Here is a 21,703-nt window from a genome sequence, read left to right as displayed (position 1 = left end):
TGCAGAGGGGGGAAAGAAAAGGTAAAAAATGTACCTTTTGCACATCACAATAGGTCTGGTAGTCACTCTTACTTTGGTAAAGCAATACACACTGATATTCAGGAAAACTTAGCTACGTTATTATTTTACTAACATATCATTTCCGTTTGTTGCCTGAAGTTCAGCTAGAGAGCGAGGATGACACTGGAAGTGGTTTAACTTGCACATGTGTGTGTTTAAATCTCTGGCACATTCAACCAAGAAGGAGGAGTGCAATTTTTTCTTAAGTCTAAATCTGTCCTAATTCTTCACTTAAAACATAGTTGACTTTTCTACTGTATCATAGTGGCACCCATAACAGTGGGTATCATCAAGGAGTTTGGTCCTGTTTGAGTTGTCGGAATTCTTAAAAGCTTATATCTGAAATTTTTCTTCAGTTAACACATATGCTTCCTTTAATTTTAAAAAGAGCACAAGGAAGAACTAGACTATTTATTTAGCTCCAGGGTGCCAGCACTTTTGATGTGACTGTTTCTAGCTTGAATAGATAAAAACTCAGAATTTCTGGAAAGCAAAATTGTTAGGAATCCTTTTTTGTCTTGTGAAGGTATTATGAAGTGACCATATTTATACTGCTTTATAAAGTAGTTGATTTTTAGGTTGAACTTCATGTGTTATGTACTCTAAATGCTATGAAAAATGCTGAAATTATTACATAACCTGCAATATAAATTATGGTAAGAACCTCTCTAGGCTGCGTAAGTGTGATTGGTAGGTGATTCCACCATGGAAGAGATACATTAAGACAGCAAAATTAAAGACCCTGAACTTCAGAAGACCACTTGAAGTTCAAGTTCTTAGTCACAGAATGGGAAAACAAGCCGCCTTTGTTCTCTTGTATGAGATAATTACTCCATGTGCTTAAATGTCAAATAATCTTTCTTCATCTTTTGTTTTATGGCAGTAATTAATTAACTATAGGAGTTCTCTACCGATTGACATCTTCATATAGGTTCAGGACATGATAAAGTTCAGTAATGTTTCATTCTGTAGTCATTATATTCTGCAACTACCTTTATTGCTTATTAATATGCCTCCTTACTAAAAAGGACTTCGATAATGAAATACTGCATTTAAATCTTGACAGTATTGACTTCATGAATGTTTTCCTCTTCTTCCTTCTCTGCATCTTCTTCTGTCTTCTGTGCTTCGTAGACTGCCAGCTATTTTGAGCATACATGTGTCTTACATCGGGGTAGTGATACATGCTGCAGAAACAGCATGGGCTGTCAGAAATGTTCCTGCTGATCGCAGTTGGTGCAAATTAAACATTTCTGAACTATTTCATATTTTCAAATGAGTACCTGACCAGTACGAAGATCAAAGTATATACACAGCTTTCTTACAGTCACTAGATGTATATGCAAACACATGTTGTCATGCACTTCAGGTACCTTTTTATTGGTTTAAACTCAAGGATTAGGTCTTTGTTGTATCTGTCATATAAACATTGCCTGTGTTTCAAGTCTTCTCTTCCTTATGCCTGCCACATAACTAACTCTCAGTAATTTTTTTCCGTCCATGGAATGGTATTTAGTGATTGCATGTGCCTATTTTCTAGGATAAAATATCAGGGGGCTTATTTTTATTCATGATACTTCAGGAAAATTAACTTTGGTAGCACAAGGGAAGAGAGGTTAATGAAAGGAGCTACAATCTCCTTCTCCCAGATAGGATGTGCAGCTTTATTTTTATATTGTCATTGGATTCCTTGGTAACACACACATGAATTGCTATTCTGTGTACCTGTTGGAATCTTTTTATTAATTTGTGGTGTTATTTTTCATGAAAGAACACAAAAATGCAACTAGTACAAGTCAACATGCACTCTGTTAGCATATAACTCATAATACTGAATTATTTTGTTTATTCCACAGAATAAAGCAGTTAAAAGCTAAAGTGGATATCTATGTATGTAAACAAATCAAGGTGTTTTACATATTTGACGTGCTCACTAATCATGGTTTATACCTGAGCATTCTATCACACAGAAGATCGCTGATATTTGATAGTATGTTGTGAAACAGCTAGAAACTATAATTCTTACAGCTCTACAAAATAGAATCTACGTGAATTACCCTAAGTAAAATCAACTCATTTCTTAATTTATTACAATGATCAATTACAATTAATAGTACCTCATGTATCAGATGCACCGCATTATATGTAAGTATTCAAAGAGTTAAAATGTAATCATTTTGACTGAGAACTGAGTGACTATGAGAGGTTTAACTTCGTATGCAAAACAGAAAGAGGACAAAAAAAGCATGTATTATTCATAAGTTAAATGTTCAGCTTTATATACATAGGAAAGGCAAATGTCTGTATTTGATGGTAAATTGACTGAGTCCTAATATTCATTGTTGTGTTTAAGGCTAAACTTAGGTGGCTAAACGGGCCTCTGTTGCATCCTTTAAGAAGTTCAACTTAGTGAAATGGTGTTGCAAAGAAGTTGCAACTGTATTTGTGCAAATACCTCATCTCCCCACCTTTGCTTCTGTACTACCTGTACTCTTCTGACCACTGTTACCAGTTATGGGGATAGCAGTACGTGTGTTATTACAGCTGATACAAAGTAATTTTATGTCTGGGTAGGATGCCATGTAGTCATCATGCCTCGTCATGCCGTTTCTAAAATTAAGTATCTGCATAAGGGTCCAGAGGTAAGAATGTCCTAGACTCATTTTCTCTGGCTGCCTTCACAGGAGACACATTATGGTTTGATTTCTTCTATTTTCATCATCGAGGCCCAATAAATGTTTAGATTGATGTAAATTAGGCTTACAACTTTAAACACATTCAGTTTTTACTTTCTTTGTCTTTATATTGCTCCATACAAAAAAAAAAAACAAGAATCTTTTGTAGCAGGGTAAAATGTTCTGCAATTTGTGCTTCTAATGCATGGAACATTTGTTTTAATTGATGAATCTGCGTTATTAATTTTGGGTTATTTAAGCATTTAATTTCTCTCTTTGTTGTACTAGTTGAATTTTTATGACTGTGTGACTTGAAAAACAGTGATGAATCATGATGGGAAGACATCTATAGGGACGTATGCAGAGAAGAAAGTGAAGGGTTGTCATTATGATGATATCACACGACACAAGATATGCATATGTTGCACTCATTCATTTGGGGCATGGGCAGCCAGACAGAAAGGGAAAGGATTTCTGTGTCACATGCTGCCAGTATAATGAGTATAATAAAGTACATAAATGTTTGTACAGAGGTTTTCTGAACACATTAAGGAAAAGCTATGGTTTTAGCAGTTATTCTATGTGGTGAAACAATGCACATTTTCCCTTTTCCAGATAATACTCTCAGCATTTTGGCAAAGCATAGTGGATTCAGCCGGCAGAAGCAAGAAGTGTATCTACTGCCAATCATCATAAGCGACAGTGGGAATCCTCCCATGAGCAGCACTAGCACTCTCACGATTCGAGTCTGTGGCTGCAGCAGTGATGGCATTGTCCAGTCCTGTAACGTTGAAGCATACGTACTTCCCATTGGACTCAGCATGGGAGCCCTAATTGCAATATTAGCATGCATCATTTTGCTGCTAGGTATGTATTCATTTCACGCCCTGGTGTTCAAAATTTTCCTGATTCCTGTGTGGCTGTAACTAAGCAAAGAAGTCACACAGAAGGACACACAATCTAATACAATTCAATGTGCAGCGGTACAGGGATCAGCAGTACTGGGAGACAGGACTGCATCCCTACTGTACTGAGAACTGAGTAAAAGCATATAAAGCAAAGTCTCAGCCTGAAGTAGAATTACACGCAAGTTACATAATAAACAGGTCTGGAATATGAAACTGAAAATCAAATCAGATATGTTAAGTAGCAAGGTGAACACAGTATGTACTGCACATGAAGGAAAATAGATTTGTTGTATCTTCTAGGACTTGTATAAGTTTATTTTGGATTGTAATGGCATAAGAGACATTAGAGCTTTACAAGATAGGAAGCACTGTATATTTTAATAAAACATACATAATTTGTATATGACATCAAGCAAGTGAGGGAGAGAACCATGAAGGAAGAGGCCTATTTCTGTGCTTTGCAGCTTCACTTTGTAACTGAGATTTACATCAGTAACTGAGATTTCAGCATTAAGCCGCAAAACTAAGTGTAACCAATTTAGAGCTTTTATGCATCTGTCCCTGATTCCAAATCTGATTTATCTAAGCACTTTCTTTCTCCCTTGCTGTCTCATTCTCTTTTCAATTATATAGTGTGAGTCTTCTGCAACATTTAAAAAAAAAAAAAATAGGGCAATTTCCTTCTGTTGTCAGGGCTATGTTTTCAGAAAAACACCCTCTAATTTTTGAAAGCTCCATCCACAATGTAGATCATTAAAGACTAATGTTCAGTAAATGGTGATACCTTGACTTCACATAGGTTTGTATCTTTTCCAAAGGGAAAAGTTAACTTCGAGGCTCAAAAGTGGAAGTATGCAAAAAGTTACTGCTTATTTAAAATTGAGTTTCAGGTGTAAATATGAGCTGACAATAGAAAACTAGAGGACTAGCCAGAGCTTCTGATCAAATTTTCATCACTTGAATGGATTGGAAGTTTTAGGTCTTTCAGCTTTTCACTACCCTTATTACTCTTAATTTCACAAAAGTCAACCTATCACCTTTCACAACTGCACTTGACGTGTAGTGCTTTGATTGAAAATATTTTACTTAATGAGCCTGTGATGCTTTCTTTGCAGTCATTGTGGTGCTGTTTGTAACACTAAGAAGACATAAGAATGAGCCTCTAATCATCAAAGATGATGAAGATGTGAGGGAAAATATTATTCGCTATGATGATGAAGGAGGTGGAGAGGAAGATACAGAAGCTTTTGACATTGCAACTTTGCAAAATCCAGATGGAATTAATGGATTTTTGCCTCGTAAGGATATTAAGCCTGATCTTCAATTTATGCCCAGGCAGGGTCTTGCACCTGTTCCTAATGGTGTTGATGTTGATGAATTTATTAATGTAAGGCTTCATGAAGCCGATAATGATCCCACGGCTCCACCATATGACTCTATCCAGATTTATGGCTATGAAGGAAGAGGGTCAGCGGCTGGTTCCCTTAGTTCATTGGAGTCCTCCACATCAGACTCAGATCAGAATTTTGACTACCTCAGTGAATGGGGTCCACGCTTTAAAAGACTTGGAGAACTTTACTCAGTTGGAGAAAGTGACAAAGAAACTTGACAGTGGATTACAAACTTCTTCACTGTTGACTTAATGATCATGTAATATTCTAGGGCCACTGCTGTTAGTTAAAACTAATGTGGCTTTTTGTTTTAGAGGCAAGTTTAGCGCCAGTCATCTATAAAATCAACTACATTGTAATGTTGAACCAAAAAAAAAAAAAGTATATGTTAGGAGGTTAAGTCTTGTGGAGTGTGAAGTAAAGTATGTGGAGTGTCTAGAAGTCTTTGGACATTTGATATTCACTTGACCACTCTGAAGATGGAGATTTGGATCTTTGATTATCTTCAGTGAATTGAAAATAACAAAAAGAAATTGGTGCTTTCTTAGAAAATGGACTTGCAGGGATTTTGCTGTTCAACAGTAGCTCCTGCCAGTACGTGTAAAGCTAATGGTTTGTTTCTGCATTGCCAACAAAGATCCCACCACAGAAATGTTAAAAGCAATATCTTGGTCTTCTTAGCAATGCTGAATAGAAATAGCATTGTAAATTCCTACTGGCTTCTACTGTGCAGTGACCATACATTGTACATACAGTAATTGTTGGCCACGTAACCGCAGACTGAATATCATCTTTAAATATTGTGTCAAGCCTTAAAATATTCACATGTTCTTAATCCATTCCAGTGATGGGTAATAAATCCTACTATTGTGCAGAGATTCAGAAGCAAGGCTACAAAGCCTTGCATTACAAAAGGATCTTTTTCTAGAAGAAGGATCAATCCTGTGCTTCGTCTTCTGAAAGGAGAGAAAAAACTGTGAAAGAGGATGGACTTATGTATATGAAAGAATTGCTGATTTTATTGCTAAAGATCGAATTTATTTGTTTAATCTTTGAAATAAATATTTTATTGATGTCCATTACTGCTTTTATTTATTGACTGATAATCTATAGAGTAAGATTATGAAGAAAACTAAATTATATCCGTTGCATTTTTTTCTATATATAATGAATGTTTAATACATGTACATTTTGAAAGGAAAAATGACAAATTGTTGCAGGTTAAAGCAGTAACCTATCCATTTGCAGTAGCTGAATTTTAAGAGAATGCTGGCGGGAATAAAAACTTCCCAGAGAAAACTTTTGACAGTTTTATATCTTCTTCATAAATCTAGTACCTGGTGTTTTTAATACAAGCACAAACAGCTGGAAGTAAACTGGTTCATGTGAATATTTAAACTATAGACTTTTAGAAATCCACACATAACACAGTACAGTAAAAAACATGCTTATAGTTCTCCACTGTATTAGAGCAGGAACCAGTGTGTACATAATTTTACTGCTTATGTTATTAGCATTTCTTTTCTATAATATTCATAGTGATGCACCAGGGCTCTTGCACACAGAGAAAGAACGACACTAGAAGCTGCAAGCATACTCAATTTGTAATGCAAACTTGCCATTTAGAAGTAGCAATTGTATAATAAAACTACGTATTACATGCAAATCATCTTAATTTTCTACTTTGTTTTGAAGCTATATTATTGTTTGTTTATTTACTCCATGTATTGTATTCAGAGAAACTCCTGTATTGTTTCCTACTTTGTGAAATATATTTTTATAAATACTTTTCTTGTTATTGCTTTTCTTTCTGTTCTACCTGTACACTGCAGAAAGGAATCTGCCTGAATAACTTCATAGTTTGTTGAGGAATGTAGTTCCTTCAAATTCATTTATTTATGAGTTGAATACAGTCAAAATAAAAAAAGGATAATGTTTGAAGGAACTCTTGACAGCGTTTGCAGAATTAGATATGTGGCAGCCTGTGACCACAGGAGTTATGTGTGTCTAATTCACGGTGCCATGCTGAAAAATAACCTCACACTTTTTTTTTTGTTAAGGTATTGCTAGTAAAAACAATCCCCTCTCTTTAAGCTCCTCAGTAATGTTTGTTCTGCAAACAAAAATGTCTTAATGCATCAACCCCAATTTTGCCTGTGTTTCACAACAGAAGCATTTGCTTTAGCTGTGGTACGGCTGGTTTTAGTGACTGTAGTTTCCAGACAACTAACACACTGACACCACTTCTATATGTATTATAACGGTTTTATTAAAATTAATGAAGTATCCAATTCATTTAAGCTACACTACATTAAAAAAGCCTCTGAATAACTTTATCTAGCAACTTTTGTAATACTATAAACTAAACAGTGAAGCCATCTAAAGATAGAAAAGAAGCAGTCATCAAGATTTCAATGAAATCAAACATATTTATGTAGCAGACTGTAATAACAGCCAAACACATTCTTACTAATCACTTGCACCAAGTGCCAGGGTGCTCTGAATTGCCATGCCAAATCGAATAGTAGTGTAAATGGAAAAGTCTGGTTCAAAATTTAGACTGAGCCAATTTCTAGACTAAATCCCACTCCTGGGAGCAAAGGAAGGTGCTGTGAGATAGGGATCACATTATTGTCTACAGTCACATAAGCATTTAGGGCAAGTAGCTCTGACTATGAGTTACAGTATATCCTGTAGAGTTTTGCAAAGCTCTTTTGTAGAAAACTCACAAATGGATAACCTTCTGATTGCCTTTTTGATTGAAAGTTCCATCTGAGACCACGACAGCGCATTCAGTAATAAGATTTCCAGGAAAAAAAATCCCATCACTGGCACTGCAGGGGAGGCAAAGCATGACAGAAATCTCATCATTGTCAGTCAGAAAGAGATGGTAGCTACTACTGGTGGGCGTAGCTGTAAATTGTGCGTTTATACAGGTTTTAAACATAAATATCTACAATGCAAAGGGGAGAAAAAAAAAAAGAATTTCTGGTCTGTCAATAGCAACATGCTATTTCTTGAAGTCATTGTTACCCCACAAAAGGGAAATGATTCATTCTGCAAACTAATTCCATGTCATTTGAATATAAAACTTATACCAATACATGTTAGAGGGTTAAATGTTGATTAGTTGTTTTTCTGGCACTTGCTCCTTTTTTGACAATGAAATTAATTCAGTATAAAAATGTTTTGGATAACAACAGTATTTAGGGGGATTAGAATCATATCGTTCTACATTTCACATCTAGATTTAGATATATTGGTGACATTCTTTTTAAGCATGTAAAATGGTAATTAATCTTTTTCAACAACATTTAATTAGCAATTGACTCATTGTAAGTGACAAGGAAAATGCATTAAATTAGAATTATTAATAAATTTAAGAATTAAATTCTCAAAATCTTTTACAAGCGCCAAGCGCCTTAGAGTCCCATTGATTCTGGCTTGCCTTCCCCCAGCTATGTCTCCTACTCATTTGTCAGAACTGCTGAAGTAAATTATACCACATGTAAAAGCTGGAATTCTAAATTTTTGGCCTAAAATTGTCCAGACACAAAATTCAGCTCAGTCATTTCAATATGGAAGTACTGTGAAATGAATGTGTATACGTTTACTAATTATAACTCAGGTGACTAAAGGTCTTCAATGTGTTCTGTCCTTCATAGTAACAGAAAGCATATGCTAGTTGTGTGCTGTGACCTTGCAATCAAATCATGGAAAGCTCATTTAGACACAATACATTTTTTCACTCAGTATCATTCATACCTTTGTGTCTATGATGGATTTGAAATGACTGTGAAATATACAGGAGAGAAAAGGGAAGATTTTCATTTAAATCAGCACTTGCTGATCACAGGAGAAACATTTAACGCTATGGCAACTCCAAATACCATCAAAGATGTTGCAGCGCAGCAGTAACAATTCTCAATCTGGAGAACAGACAGAATGTCTGCAAAATAGTATGTTCAAAATAACTTTATTTGTACAGCTCTGCTAGAGATGGATCTGCTGATTTTAATATACAGAGAAAAATGAATCAATTATACTATATCCGTGCAGTTTCATGTACCTATACATGTATGTGGCAATTTTTTTTTTTAACACATCATTGAATGCATGGTCATTGAATTCTAGAAATGGACAAATGAGTTGACAAAGCCTCTTCAAGGTCTGTCCAGCTGTAGGAAAGCTTGGCAGGTAATCTGTTTCTATATCTGATATTCCTGGAATATAATTTCAGTCTTAATTGAGTTACTTGACTGTTTCTCTCCTTTTCCCTGCCCCTCCCTCCACCAGTTCACCCATCCTGAGCTATAATGAACATAATGGTAGGAAGTAAGTTCATTAAGACCATATTGCTCTTTAACAGCTGGTTTCAGATGGTGTGTTCAGTGAGTGGAAACAAGCAGGTAGGCCAGGATAGTTAAATTCACCAAAGTTCTCACTTATTATCCTACTTGTGTTAAAAAAAAAACAAAACAAACCAAACCAACAAACAACTGTACGTAAGTGGCTTATTTTTCAGATGTACTCAGAGTAATATTGTTATTTGAATAAGTTCAAGTGCTGCATTAAAAAAATTAAAATCATGATTAGAAGCAATACAAAAACCTAACACAAGAAGACTTATCGTGAGCAGTCTGGATTACTTATATCAAAGGACTGTTTCTGTATTTTAAATTATGCTGAAAAATCTAAAGCAAATGACAGTGCTTTTTAGTTAATAGAAAGAATGTTCAGTAGCAACACACATTGTGAAAAGAGGTTCCTCAAAAACATATTTTTCAGATTTGGAAAGTTTTTAGCAGTGGCAGGATGTCCTAGTAAATTAAAGCTTAGTAAAAGGAAAAAAAAAGTGGGAGTATTCACCATTATCGGAGTCTGCTTTCAGAATGTAACAGGTGTCATTAGCAGCAGATAGAGAGCATCGACGAGTGAGCAGTGGATGCTTTCTGTAGTCTCTCAGGCAGATAAGTTGGACTTGTATTATTTCTACATTTGTATATTATTTGTGCAAGATAATATTCTGGCTTTGCAGAAGGTGGAAACCAATTTAACTTGCTGTATAATTCACTGTGATGGGTTTTGTAATCACACTGGAAAATGAGTCTAGCTGCTGTATTATACAATACTGATACTGGCTTATGTGCTGCAGAACTAGTCCCTCTCCAAATAATGTCATAGTATTCTAAATGAGAAAATATAAAAGCCCTGACAATGCTTTTTGTGCAACTGCAACTAAGACATCTTACAAAATGGCTAATAAAAGTGAGCTGAAGCACAGTTTCTGGCAGAGCCTTGTAAATTTGCTCATTAGCATTGCAGCACAACTATTCCTTCTTTTTCTCCTCCTTCCCCCCCCCCCCAAAAAAAAATTAAAGCAGTGAAATGAAAAAAATGAAAATTTCAGCCTTCTCTTCAGAGGAGATATGTAATAATTTACAAAATTATCTTTCCACTATTTCAGATGCTTGCTTGAGTGAAGTCCGTGTGATGATGACAGGCAGACAGAAGTGATTAGCAGAGGTTACCTGCTTCATTACATGAATGAGAAAGCATTTGCGGTATGAGGGCAGTAGTGCCCTCTCCTCAAAGTCTTGTCAAAATAAAAATCTTGCAGGTGTTCCTCTAGGGAGATCTCATCACGCCACGTACATCCAGGGAAAGATCCTCCTCAATGTATACAAAATAGAACTGTTCTTTTTCTGTGCAGTCACAACGAACTACTTAAAGTCCAATACTGGCATCTCAAATTCCTATTCATCCCATGAACACGGGCTGCTATTCCATGGTAGGTACCCATATACAGACTCACTCCATGGTGCTTATGAACACAGAAATTCACTTCTTTACTGATGTGGAAAGGTTCTGATTTGTGAAGCTTGGAATAAATAGCCGGCAAGGCAGAAAGCAGGTCACATAGATAACCGGTAGTAAAAGGATGGATGATTCTGGAATGGGTCCTCATTTTGTATCTTACTTGAGTCTTCGTGTTGTCAAGCCTAGCTTTGGTTTTTTTACCTTCAAAATATTTTTTTAACAGTGAAAAAGACAATTCCCTGCTTTTCATAACAGCTTGGTTTTTGAATTATACAACAGGTCTTATGTTTGGGGGGGAAGGGGAGGGTCTTTTTGTTGTTTGCTTCTTTGTTAATGGAACTTTCACTGATGGCAGCATTGACACAGTTCATGCTGCCAAATTTCACAAGCTGGCAGTTTTAACAATTAATATGAAAATAGAAGATGTGCATTTTTTTTAACTGAAATATGATTTATATAATTGGAAGCAATGCAAAACCAGTTGAATCACCTTTAAACTCCAGCAGTGCCACATTTCCAGCCACAGATGTGATCACTTTTGGATTAGTTTTCAAACACACTGGTATTCTTGTATTCACATGCAGTTGCTACAAGTTTTACGTGCAAGGGAACACCTCAGTCTCTTTAGACATTTTTGAGGAATAAGTTTCCTATATTTTATCAAAAAGTATGTTATAACTGAAATCTATGGACAAGGAAATAATAGGTTTTTATACTCAAAAACACATGCACAAGTGGAATTCAGAGCAGAATTCAAAAAGTCCTGGTCGAATCTCTCAGCTGTGAGATACAGACAAGTGGAAAGCTGATTAGAGGTAAGTAACAGAGTGTTTCGGCAATACGTATGACTTCCCTCCTTCAAACAACCAGGGGGTCTTGTTGCAACTGTCAAGCACCTGTTTGGTAGGTTACCCCAGGCAGGGGGTGACCCCAGCCTCCTGCCAGGTGAGTTCCATGGTGAAGTAGTGAAGGTGGCCCAGAGCCTGTCGTCTGCAGAGGGGCAGATGTAGCTTTATAGTCTCTGTATTAAGACAGCTTTTACAATCTTCCGGTCAGCACTGGCTTTCTTTCAATTTCTCAGTTTCAGGTCCTAACTGTTCCAAGCTGTAGTAACCCAGTATAACCTGTTACACCAAATAAAGGCAGGGTATTGTTAGGTAAAATGTCATTGCAACACAGAGCAGGAGATACAATTAAACCTTGCAGAAAAAGGTCAAGTATGAATCATCAAATGCTGTAGGTTTCTAATGGATTTTCCAACCCTTTTATTTCATACGAAACAGCAGCCTTTTATTTTATTGTATATAATATTTCTTCCTTAAATAAAAGTACTAGTTGATTATAAAGGGGCTTTATCTAGACTGTTACAATGTCTGCTGGTCTTTTTTATAATTTACAAAACAAACAGGAAATTTTCAGCCCACGATTGTATAGACCCAGCCTAATACCTGACCAGAGCAGAAGACTACTTACTCTCTTCTCTCTATCTCATCCTCATGAATTCTTTTGGCTTGTTTAATTAATGAATTAATTAAATTTAGCATTGTGTCTGGTCTTGTCCACGTGGCAGGTTGTTTGAGAGCTTTTTGATTCAGACTCTAGTAAGAACCCTTTCCTTTCAGGTGGTGTGCTAATATCAGATAGGGAAGAAAAGTTACTATCTTATGAAGCTATGATTGCCTTAATAACTGCTTTTTCAAGTCTTTCCACAGTTTCTGGTTCTGAATATATTTTAGCACTTAAAGATGCATGAAAGAATTAGGTGAGTGAGGTTTTTTGCAATCCTAACGTGACACAAACAGAATCTATTAATTTTATGAATTTACTTCCCCTTATGTTATCATGATGGTCAAATGAGCAGATAATGATGTAAAGAGTTTTGTTATCACAAACCAAATTCCAGTTGAGAAGATAAAGAAAAAAGAAAGACATTTAAAATAAAAATTAATAAATAGCAGATATCTTTTCCTAATTTTTCAGAATTATTCAGTCCAGTTTTAATTTTATTTTCATTTCCCACATATTGATTCTAATAATTCCAAAAGGTACTTGCATTGAAATCAACGTCTGCTAGCTAGCTTTGCGTGACAAAGGGGGCTGGATTTAGCCCCAAGAAATGCTACACCAGATTTTTACACTGTGGAAGACAGCACATGGATAAAATCCTTATTCTCCATTCAGGAGATAATATAGTAAGAGTTCAGTTAAGTTTTTTTTACAGAAAGTTACTTTTGACATTGAAAACTGTCTCCCCACTGCTGAACACTGTTGGGTTCCTCCTACATCATTCAAACATGATTGTAAGTACCAATACACATACAGCTCCTTTGCAAACTGAAATCTACTGTTTCTCCTTATGAAAAACTGAGTAGTGGCTACTGCATTTTATTTCAGTAATATTTTCCATGTGCTTTGTGGAATATTTGTGGACACAAATACATATGCTGACAGTCACAGGAAAATTATTTCTATTAAGAGAACACACATTATTGCTGCAAGTGGTCCTTTCATGTGGATCATGAAACTTTGATGGCCTGATATTAAGTTAATTTTCAACAAGGAATTATGGGAGCTGTAGTTCTTATGGAGAACTTGAATAAATTCAATTGTTGGAATTCATGACAGGTAAAAAATGTGAGAACTTCAGAGGGAACAGGACATTTACGTGGTGTAAGAAAAGTTGTTTGGCAAACACAGATTGTGCTCCAGGTGTTAGTGTTATGCTGTTAACTGCTTCCTCATCCTAGTATTTTGTTTTCATATGAGACCAGAAAACAGTAGGGTGAATAAGCATTTCAGCGAGGGACCCTATCTATACAAACTCTGTGTAGGAAATAAGCAACTCTTTCATTACGTAGTGGCCTAAGGCAGAGGAGGAAGTGTGTAGGGCTCCATACAGGGTGACAGGTTACTGTAGAGATTTCTATGAGTAAGCAATGTACTACCGAGGAAAGGGGTAATGAACTGCCTAGTCCTAGCAAGGGCCTGCTGCACCAGGTGAAAGCTGTAGACTGAGAAGGGCTAATTGCCTATTTCTCTTTTGGCATTTGTTTCTGATTGCTTTTAGGTGGAAGGTGAAGCACAAAAAAAAACCAATCAGCAAGAAACAAACTGAGGCATTAAGTCAGATTTAATACAACACATCCTGATCTAACGTAATCCCTCATCAGGTAAGTATGTAGCAATCATTTTTATATTTGTCCTAGGAACCCAAATGTTTTTCTTTGAAAGCTGAGATTCAAATTACAAATGCTTGGAAGTATTTACAGAATGTTGTTTGTATTCATAGCAGTTTATGCTTTATGTAAAACATTCAAGCAAGTTTCTAGAAGTTGTGAAGGGCTAATGATGAAAAAGGGGTAGAGCTGAAAAAAAGAAAAAAAATTACTGCTGTGAACAGTTCACCTAGCTCAAAGGGTAAAAGCTTCCCCTGTGCAGAGAACCAGAGTGAGACCTATATACCACTTAATTAACACTTAAACCCACAAAATATGGCCCTCAGCACTGCAGTGATTTTCTCTGAGGACACAAACATAGAGAATAAGCTTCAAACTTGCAGGCTATTGCCATTATGTTGGCAGTCTCATACATCATTGTAACTTTCATGCCTGTACCCAATGGCTTTACAATTCTGTAGTGCAGTGTAAGCTGAAAATGTTCAAAATTGTACCAGTCAGCTGGTGAGAATTCAAATAATGTACAAGAGTTGAAAGTGAATGAGCGGCTAAAACACAAGGTGTCACTTATAATCAAATCACTGTGTTGCAATCTGAGTCTGAGTATAATTGGTTTTAGTGTGTATGCAGTAAACCCCGAATCATATTGGGAACGTAGTGGCTTCTGGGATAAGTAGCAGAGCAGAAAGCAGTATAAATGAGAACAGAAAGCCAGAATTTCTTTCTCCCAAATACATTATAAATATGAAACAGAGTATGGGTGAAGATGATAAAGAAATTATCAAAATTTTGAAAACCATTCTGAAAACATGGACATTTAACACCCTGACATTAAGTCTTTATAAAGAGCAGTAAAGGTCCAGTTTATATAGTTCGCAAGCATTTCTATTGTGGTGAGATAACTATTAGAAAACGCACACATCTACTCAAGTTATTTTCTCCACCGCTCTTATCTGCAACACAAGCAACTTTATTTTTTCTTGTTATGAAAGGAATCATCACAAGAGTCACACGATGCGAGCAAGAATATGTCTGATAATCTCACTATGCCTTAAATAGAATTTTGTATTTCAGATTGCCAAAGGTGAAAGACAATCAAACACCTGACAGTTTTTCTTTCTGATGCTGCGGTATTTCATCTCTTTGATTTGATGATATTTATACAGCTCTTTTGCCTACTGCAAACTGAAGGAAAGATATGTGAGGTTGTATTCTTTTTTTAAAAAAGCAACAATTCTTACTGCTCAATTTCAGAGAAACAGCATTCAGTAAAGAAATTATTTTCTTCCAAATCAGTAGAATTTCACAGCAACAAAGGAACATAGTAATATCTTTTTTCTTTAGAGACCATTTTCCAGAACAGATGGATTTCCCCATCACCACTAATTAGATATAAATACATGTATTAGGGAGAAAACTAGAATGATCCCAATTATGTTAGTACTGATGCTAAAAAAGAGCTAGATAACTCAAAATTTTTTTGAAGTCACCGGTTTAAGCCTGAATTTGATCACCAATGAATCCTTCAGTGTGACACACACACTGTGGGCAATACTGACTGAGCTGGGAATGAGCAGCCACACTGCACAGCCGTCTAGCAGGCAGTGAATATCACAGAAGCGTAATGCCAGAGAGCATTCTCATATCTTTCATAGAATCATAGAAAAAAATTGTTTGGAAGAGATCTTCTGAGACCAGCTCCCCTGCTGGTACAACTTCTAAGTAAGTCCAAAATTTGTAGCGGCTTCCTTCCCTCTGTGAGTCTGGAATGTCTTTCCATGAAAATGAGTGCATGAGGAAGGACTCTATATGGAGGGAGGTAGGATTCTGAGCCTTGGATGCATTCCTGGGACTATCTATTTAGATGTAGCCTAAACGAGTTTAGGTTTATCAGAAAGTGTATTCTGTCTCATCAGGGACCAAACTATGATTTTTTTTCTCTCTCACAGTGATACTGAACATATACTAAGTGTAAGTAAAGAAAAACATTAGAATCAAAACCACAAAAGGTGAAGACTAGAAAAAAAAAAAATCTAGTCCTCTGCAAAATTAATTCCTCTTAAGAGTTGAAAAAAGGACTTTCAGATCTTGTTTTGTAAAAATACACAATAAGCTTAAAAAAGTTATACAATACTATAAATAACTTGAATTTTTGAGTAGGAATTGTCATTGCAATACATGGATCAATAAAGAGGATTTATATAGTTCCCAAGCAGATACTTCAGAACAATGGTCAATTTCTCATTACCCTTTACTCTGTGCCTGTCTTATTTTATGTGGTGTTCTCTCAAAAAAAAATATTCCTGACTTACATCTGTGTGCTTTGCTGATGATGCTCCTGTGGAATGTGTTGCATGCCAAACACTTTATTTAATGTGGCGTGGCCAGAAAAAAAAAAAAAATCAACCTCCCTGCCCATTCTCCTCTCATCTCTCAGCTCTATTGTTTTCTGACAAGAAGGCAGATGTATTTTACAAAGGTGAATACCATGTAGTCAGTTATTTTTTTAAATACAACCTCCTTTGGAACAGTATAGATGAGCTGTATGTTCATCACATGTTTTGACATATGTTTGAGTTCTGTAAGTGATTTTTAATCATAACTTTATTAATTTAAATGGACATGTTATGTGCCAAAACAAGTGTCCTGTTCAGGAACTGAAACTGTGTTTATGGATATCTGTGTGAAAAGAACAGAAGATGAACTTGGTTTAAATAATGAAGTCTCTGAAAAAAATTAAAATGTGACATTCAAGCTAAATAATTTCTAAAGTCTGTCTCATGAATAAAGAAAGAATATGAACAATTCGCCCTTATATTGCCTGAGGTTAGTGGAAAGGTAGAAAAGAAGGAACAAAGAGGAGAATAATATCGGACTGGTGAGAGACAAAATAATAATGGAGGTTAAAAAAAAAATAATTGCTGTTCACAGGAGGTTCCTAAAGCATTAGCCTGCTTATTTGCCTCCATACTGGAGCAGAGAAAGAAAAAATTAATAGTTTAATTAGTAGCCAGACTTTAGACACCCTAGAATTTCAAGACATTGTAAGAATTTTTTTTTTCTTGAGAGATTGATTCCATCAAGAGCCTAAAAGAATTGAAGAGGAGGTATATACTCCTGTCTCTTTAGAGCACATTATTAGTTTCCATTTCTGTAGTAGCTGAACACCTTGCTTTTTTTTTAAGAAGTTACTCGCCCAATGTCTCTATGTTGTAATAATGTGCTATTAACCACCTTGCACAAATTAAGGAACTGAAACTGAGACACAAAAGGACTTGTACAAGGCCACACAGAAAATGTAATAAACCAGAAACCTTAAGTTAAAAACTATGTATGTCCTGTAAGACCAGAACAGCCTTCTTTCCTATTCTTATTAAAGCAGACAGCACAGCAGCTTGAACAAGTTAACAGAATACAATGTAACTGAAGAAAGCATATTAGAAAATACCAGTTTTCATGTTTCTGTCATTTGATTACAATCTCTTATTTTAACATAGTTGTGCTGTTATTCAGCTACTACTGATGTAAACAAGAATCTTCCATTGAGTCTAATGTCAGTGTGAGCAACTGATGAATTAATGGCTTTTCAACATTCAGGTGAGTGAGCTGCCTCATTCCTCAGTAATATTTTAAAATGAACCAATCTAGAATTCCTTACTCTTTTCAAAATCCTGATCTTTTTTTGGTCTGTAAATTAGTAATTTGTATGCCTCTGCACTCCTGTGAGGTACCTACGAGTGCAACGGAAGTACTATGTGGGAAAGGTATGTCTGCGTGGTCCAAATGGGGATGGTAGTCTTGAGAGATGAAAAAAATTACTCCAGCCTGCTTTTTATACCAAAGGGATGCTTTGGATAATAATTTAAAAAGCTTTTGAAATGAAATTTCAGAAATGTTAGAATCATCCCTCTTTCATAAAAGGCCTTTTCTGCATCACATCAGTAAGATGAAATGAAGATGAAGGTTGCTCTGTTTAAAATTATTTCTTTCTGACATTAGTTTGAATTTGGCTTTTATTCACTCTACAGCAATCTCAGTGGAGATTATGTGGCACAGGCTGCTGTTCCCATGCTCAGAAATTTTACATTTCAATGATATGTTTGCATTTCTAGATCTAAGCAGAGAGAGATAAGTGGTGATTTGAGCATGCCCTGAATCTGGAATGTGCTGTTCACAAGCTAGGGAATAAATGTACTTACTATGGGTTAGTTGTCTGTGTTCCTGAGGGAGCTGGTACCAGAGGAGAGGATTCAAAACGTCGGTGATATTTAGCTTAGCCCTGTTCTGCACGCACTGCGGGTGTGGTGTATAGCTGGGCAGTTTGGCCCTGCTGAGCGTATGCTCTGAAGCTGATTGACATACACAGCAAGGTGCTACTCTTCCGAACAAGCAGCTTTGACACGGGGAGATCTTGGACAAATGGCCATTATGGTCTATTCTCAGATGAGTTGCAAGGAGGAAATACAGGGGGTCTTGTCATGGGAAAAAATGGAAGGGTGAGTCGTATGAAAGGAAATAACACATTCTCTGTGAAATGGGAAGAAAGTTTGCAGATTTCTCATTCAAATCCTTGAAATGCAACATGTTTGACAACACTGTTAGTCTTCCTTTTATTACAACATAATGTGTCAGGCTGACAGCTAAATAAACAGAGTGGCTTTCTAGACATATGAGCTTTTTGTAACAGTTACGATGCAGAAAGCTTTAGGTAATGACATTCCATAAACTATTTATCCAAATTCCTAACCATTTCTTACACCAATGTGAATCCGCAGTAATTTCAGTGAAGTGAAGCTGTAATCCAGAGCCAGCTGAAGCCAGTGAAAAGACATCGCTGGGTTTGCTTTATGCACTGCTTCTTGATTTCTACTGGAGTAATCATGCCCGCACATGGACATTGATCCCTGGTAATACCTGTGTAACAATCCCTGTTAGCAATTTTACTTTCATCTTTTTTGCTATTTTATTTGTCCTATATGATAAGAAGTGCTAGGCATTTTTTCTTCTTCAGTGTTTTAAGGAAAAACAGTAGGCCTGAAGAGAATGTCTGCAAATGACTTGTTTTGTTTTTTATGATGATTATGGATGAAAGGATGAGATAACAGTAGTTCCATAAAGAGTAGTATACTTTATGGTATGACATTTCCCCTCACATTTATGCATTATTTGTTATCTAAATATTTCTTTCTCCCTGTTCTCTGTGTTTTGGAAATAACAAAAGTTATCAAGCACCTGGAACTGTGCTGATGTTTCCATGACAGTTTAGTAATTAGGTCTGTTCACCAGGGGCTCTGATTAGTCCAATAAAATCTTTTGTGCAATTCTTTCAGACACAGTATTATCCTGCGTAGCCAGCCTATGAATAAAGTAAAATTATTCTAGCCGCAGACACTTATTTTCTCATTGAGACACAATGGTCGAGCCTTAAATGCCTTTATTGTGCTCTTTTAGGTTTCTCAGTATTCAATTCTGATCTAGAAAGCCAAGCTCTGACCTGAGAATGATCATGCATTCCCCAGCAGGGAACAAGCAGTTAACAATTTGTTCTCTTAAGTGCTGACAGCTGGACAGCTTTTACTCCCAAATGACCATGGCCAGTACGATTTAAATGGTAGACATCTTTCCTTCAGAAGAAAGCAAAGAACAGTTCTGTGAACAGTTCACAGTACTTCCACAGCTGTGTTGCTCATCAGCATCTAAACTTGCCCCTTCTACTGAGTTCTTATAAGCCAAAGCAGCACCTCCAACTAGTAGGAATGGAGTGACTAAAATAAGCTCAACCTCTTAGATGGGTTCTTCTCCCTACTGTCAGTGTGCCCACACAGCTTGCTCACCTTGATCTGGCTTGCAGTTACACACGGAAATAATATTCCCACGGTTGTCATATGAGTGAAATTTCTATTGTACCTCTGTTTATACACCTCTATATACAGGTACGGCCACATGAAACTACTGAGGTGCAATGTTTGCTAGGAAGGGGCTGATAAGATTAAGAGCATCTTCAGATACACATTTGACAAAGGAATTAAAGGTTAATTATCTTCCATTTTGGAGGATAAAGGGAAAGTCTGGTAACTTGGAATTTCATGTACATTTTTGGTACTGCAAAGAATCATGAGGCTAATATGTTGTAGTAATCCAGTGTGCAATTCTTTCTCGTTGCACCTTGCCATCTCTCATTTCTGTTAAACAATTAGTTCTACACAGTAAGTTGCTAATTCTTCTGGGTTCTCCAGTAACATTAAACAATTAATTCTTGTCATGTAAAGATTTCAATTGCTCTTTATTGAAAATATTTAAGTATTGTATGCAGGCATTTTGTTGAAACATAAATCTCTGCCATAAATATAATGCATAGAAATTCATTATTTCCAAGACAGTGTAAATAAACTTACTATATATTTTTTCCTATAGTAGCATAAATGGAATCACCCATGTTCATCGTTCCAAACACATATGCAGATACTTACATGACTAGCAAATGAAAAATGGCACGTATACAGTATATTCACAATAGCAGAGGAATGGCAACTACTGTCAGTGTTTCATTAAAATTTACAAGTGAAGTTTCAGAAACTTGTTCAAAGTTGAAGATTTTTAGTCTTTTGATAGAAAACACAAAGCTTTTTGAAAGTCAAATGGCAGTGAGGAAGAAGTGACAGATACGTATGTTTGCCTACAATACTTTCACTTGATGCTCTTTACTTCTCCCCAAAAGAAAAGTCCACAAAACTGTGTTTCCATGTTTCTGCAGCAGTGAAAGTGTCAACTGTGACAAATTCTAAGGAAATTTAAAAAAAAAAAAATCTTTTTCAGTGGTTTTATGCTGTGAAATGCAAATTTCCAGCCACTTAACCTCCTCTACTCCTTCTAAGCTTCTCTTTTTTTTAATAGGAGCAAATAAGAAAGTTTTTTAATTTATTAAGAAGAAAGAAAAAGAGGATGGAGGTACACTATTTCACCTCTTGTATCAGCAAAGTAATTGTATATAAAGGCTGGATATATCAAGTGGTAGTGTGAAATGTTGCTTGGATGATGAGGCCTGTCATTTAGCTTCAGCTTTGTTCTGTGGACAGCATGACATCTTCCTTGCATTGATGCTGGCTGTTGGAAACATCACAATGAAGCCTTTCCTCAGGAGCAAAGACCAAGATGTAGTTTTTGGATTGTGGCTTTTTTTTTTGGTGGAAAATTTAGCCTTTTTAGTAGAAAACACCAATAGGTGCACCAGTGCTAGCAACAGTCTTCAGAGAGGGAACTGTAAGGCCCTAAACAGAAGGACAACACTGAATTATCTCAGTTGTGCATGACACCAGGAAACTAAGAAGAAAACTGATAACAGGGTCTGCGAATCACATGTAATGTAATAGCCTTATGACTATTCAAGGCATTTCTACAGACTTTCTAAACAAAATGCCAATGTGGAGAACATACTGGTGGAAAAGAGCAGCCCTGCTGCTGATCAGTAGACAAAAAAAAGTGAGTAATTCTAGATGAGTAATCTCTAACCACTATATTTGTATACAGAAATCTGGCAAATCCTGAAGTATCTGTAATTGGATTTACCATTGCGGTGCTTTATCACTTTTTATGAGGCTGAACATTTGATGCTTAACATCTAACAACTAAGTTGGTACAAGTCTGTGCTATAGGCTAAAAAGAACAAGGATCTT

The 21,703-nt window shown here is 36.1% G+C and overlaps 1 protein-coding gene across 1 annotated transcript in view; it reads left to right on the top strand.

The window, feature by feature from the left end:
• CDH8 (cadherin 8) overlaps positions 1–6,821 on the top strand; it is a 136,785-nt gene extending 129,964 nt beyond the window's left edge. The window contains exons 10-11 of the mRNA XM_086757750.1: positions 3,351–3,602; positions 4,759–6,821. Coding sequence (XP_086613876.1) covers positions 3,351–3,602; positions 4,759–5,252 — 746 coding nt within the window. The 3' untranslated portion in view covers positions 5,253–6,821. The remainder of the gene's footprint in view (positions 1–3,350; positions 3,603–4,758) is intronic.
• The last annotated feature ends 14,882 nt before the right edge of the window (positions 6,822–21,703 follow it).

The sequence above is a fragment of the Chlamydotis macqueenii genome, chromosome 13 (assembly GCF_036417535.1).
Source record: "Chlamydotis macqueenii isolate bChlMac1 chromosome 13, bChlMac1.mat, whole genome shotgun sequence".
NCBI classification, from domain to species: domain Eukaryota; kingdom Metazoa; phylum Chordata; class Aves; order Otidiformes; family Otididae; genus Chlamydotis; species Chlamydotis macqueenii.
The sequence above is the reverse complement of the archived record's forward strand: the minus strand, read 5'-3'. Positions and strand labels throughout refer to the sequence as shown.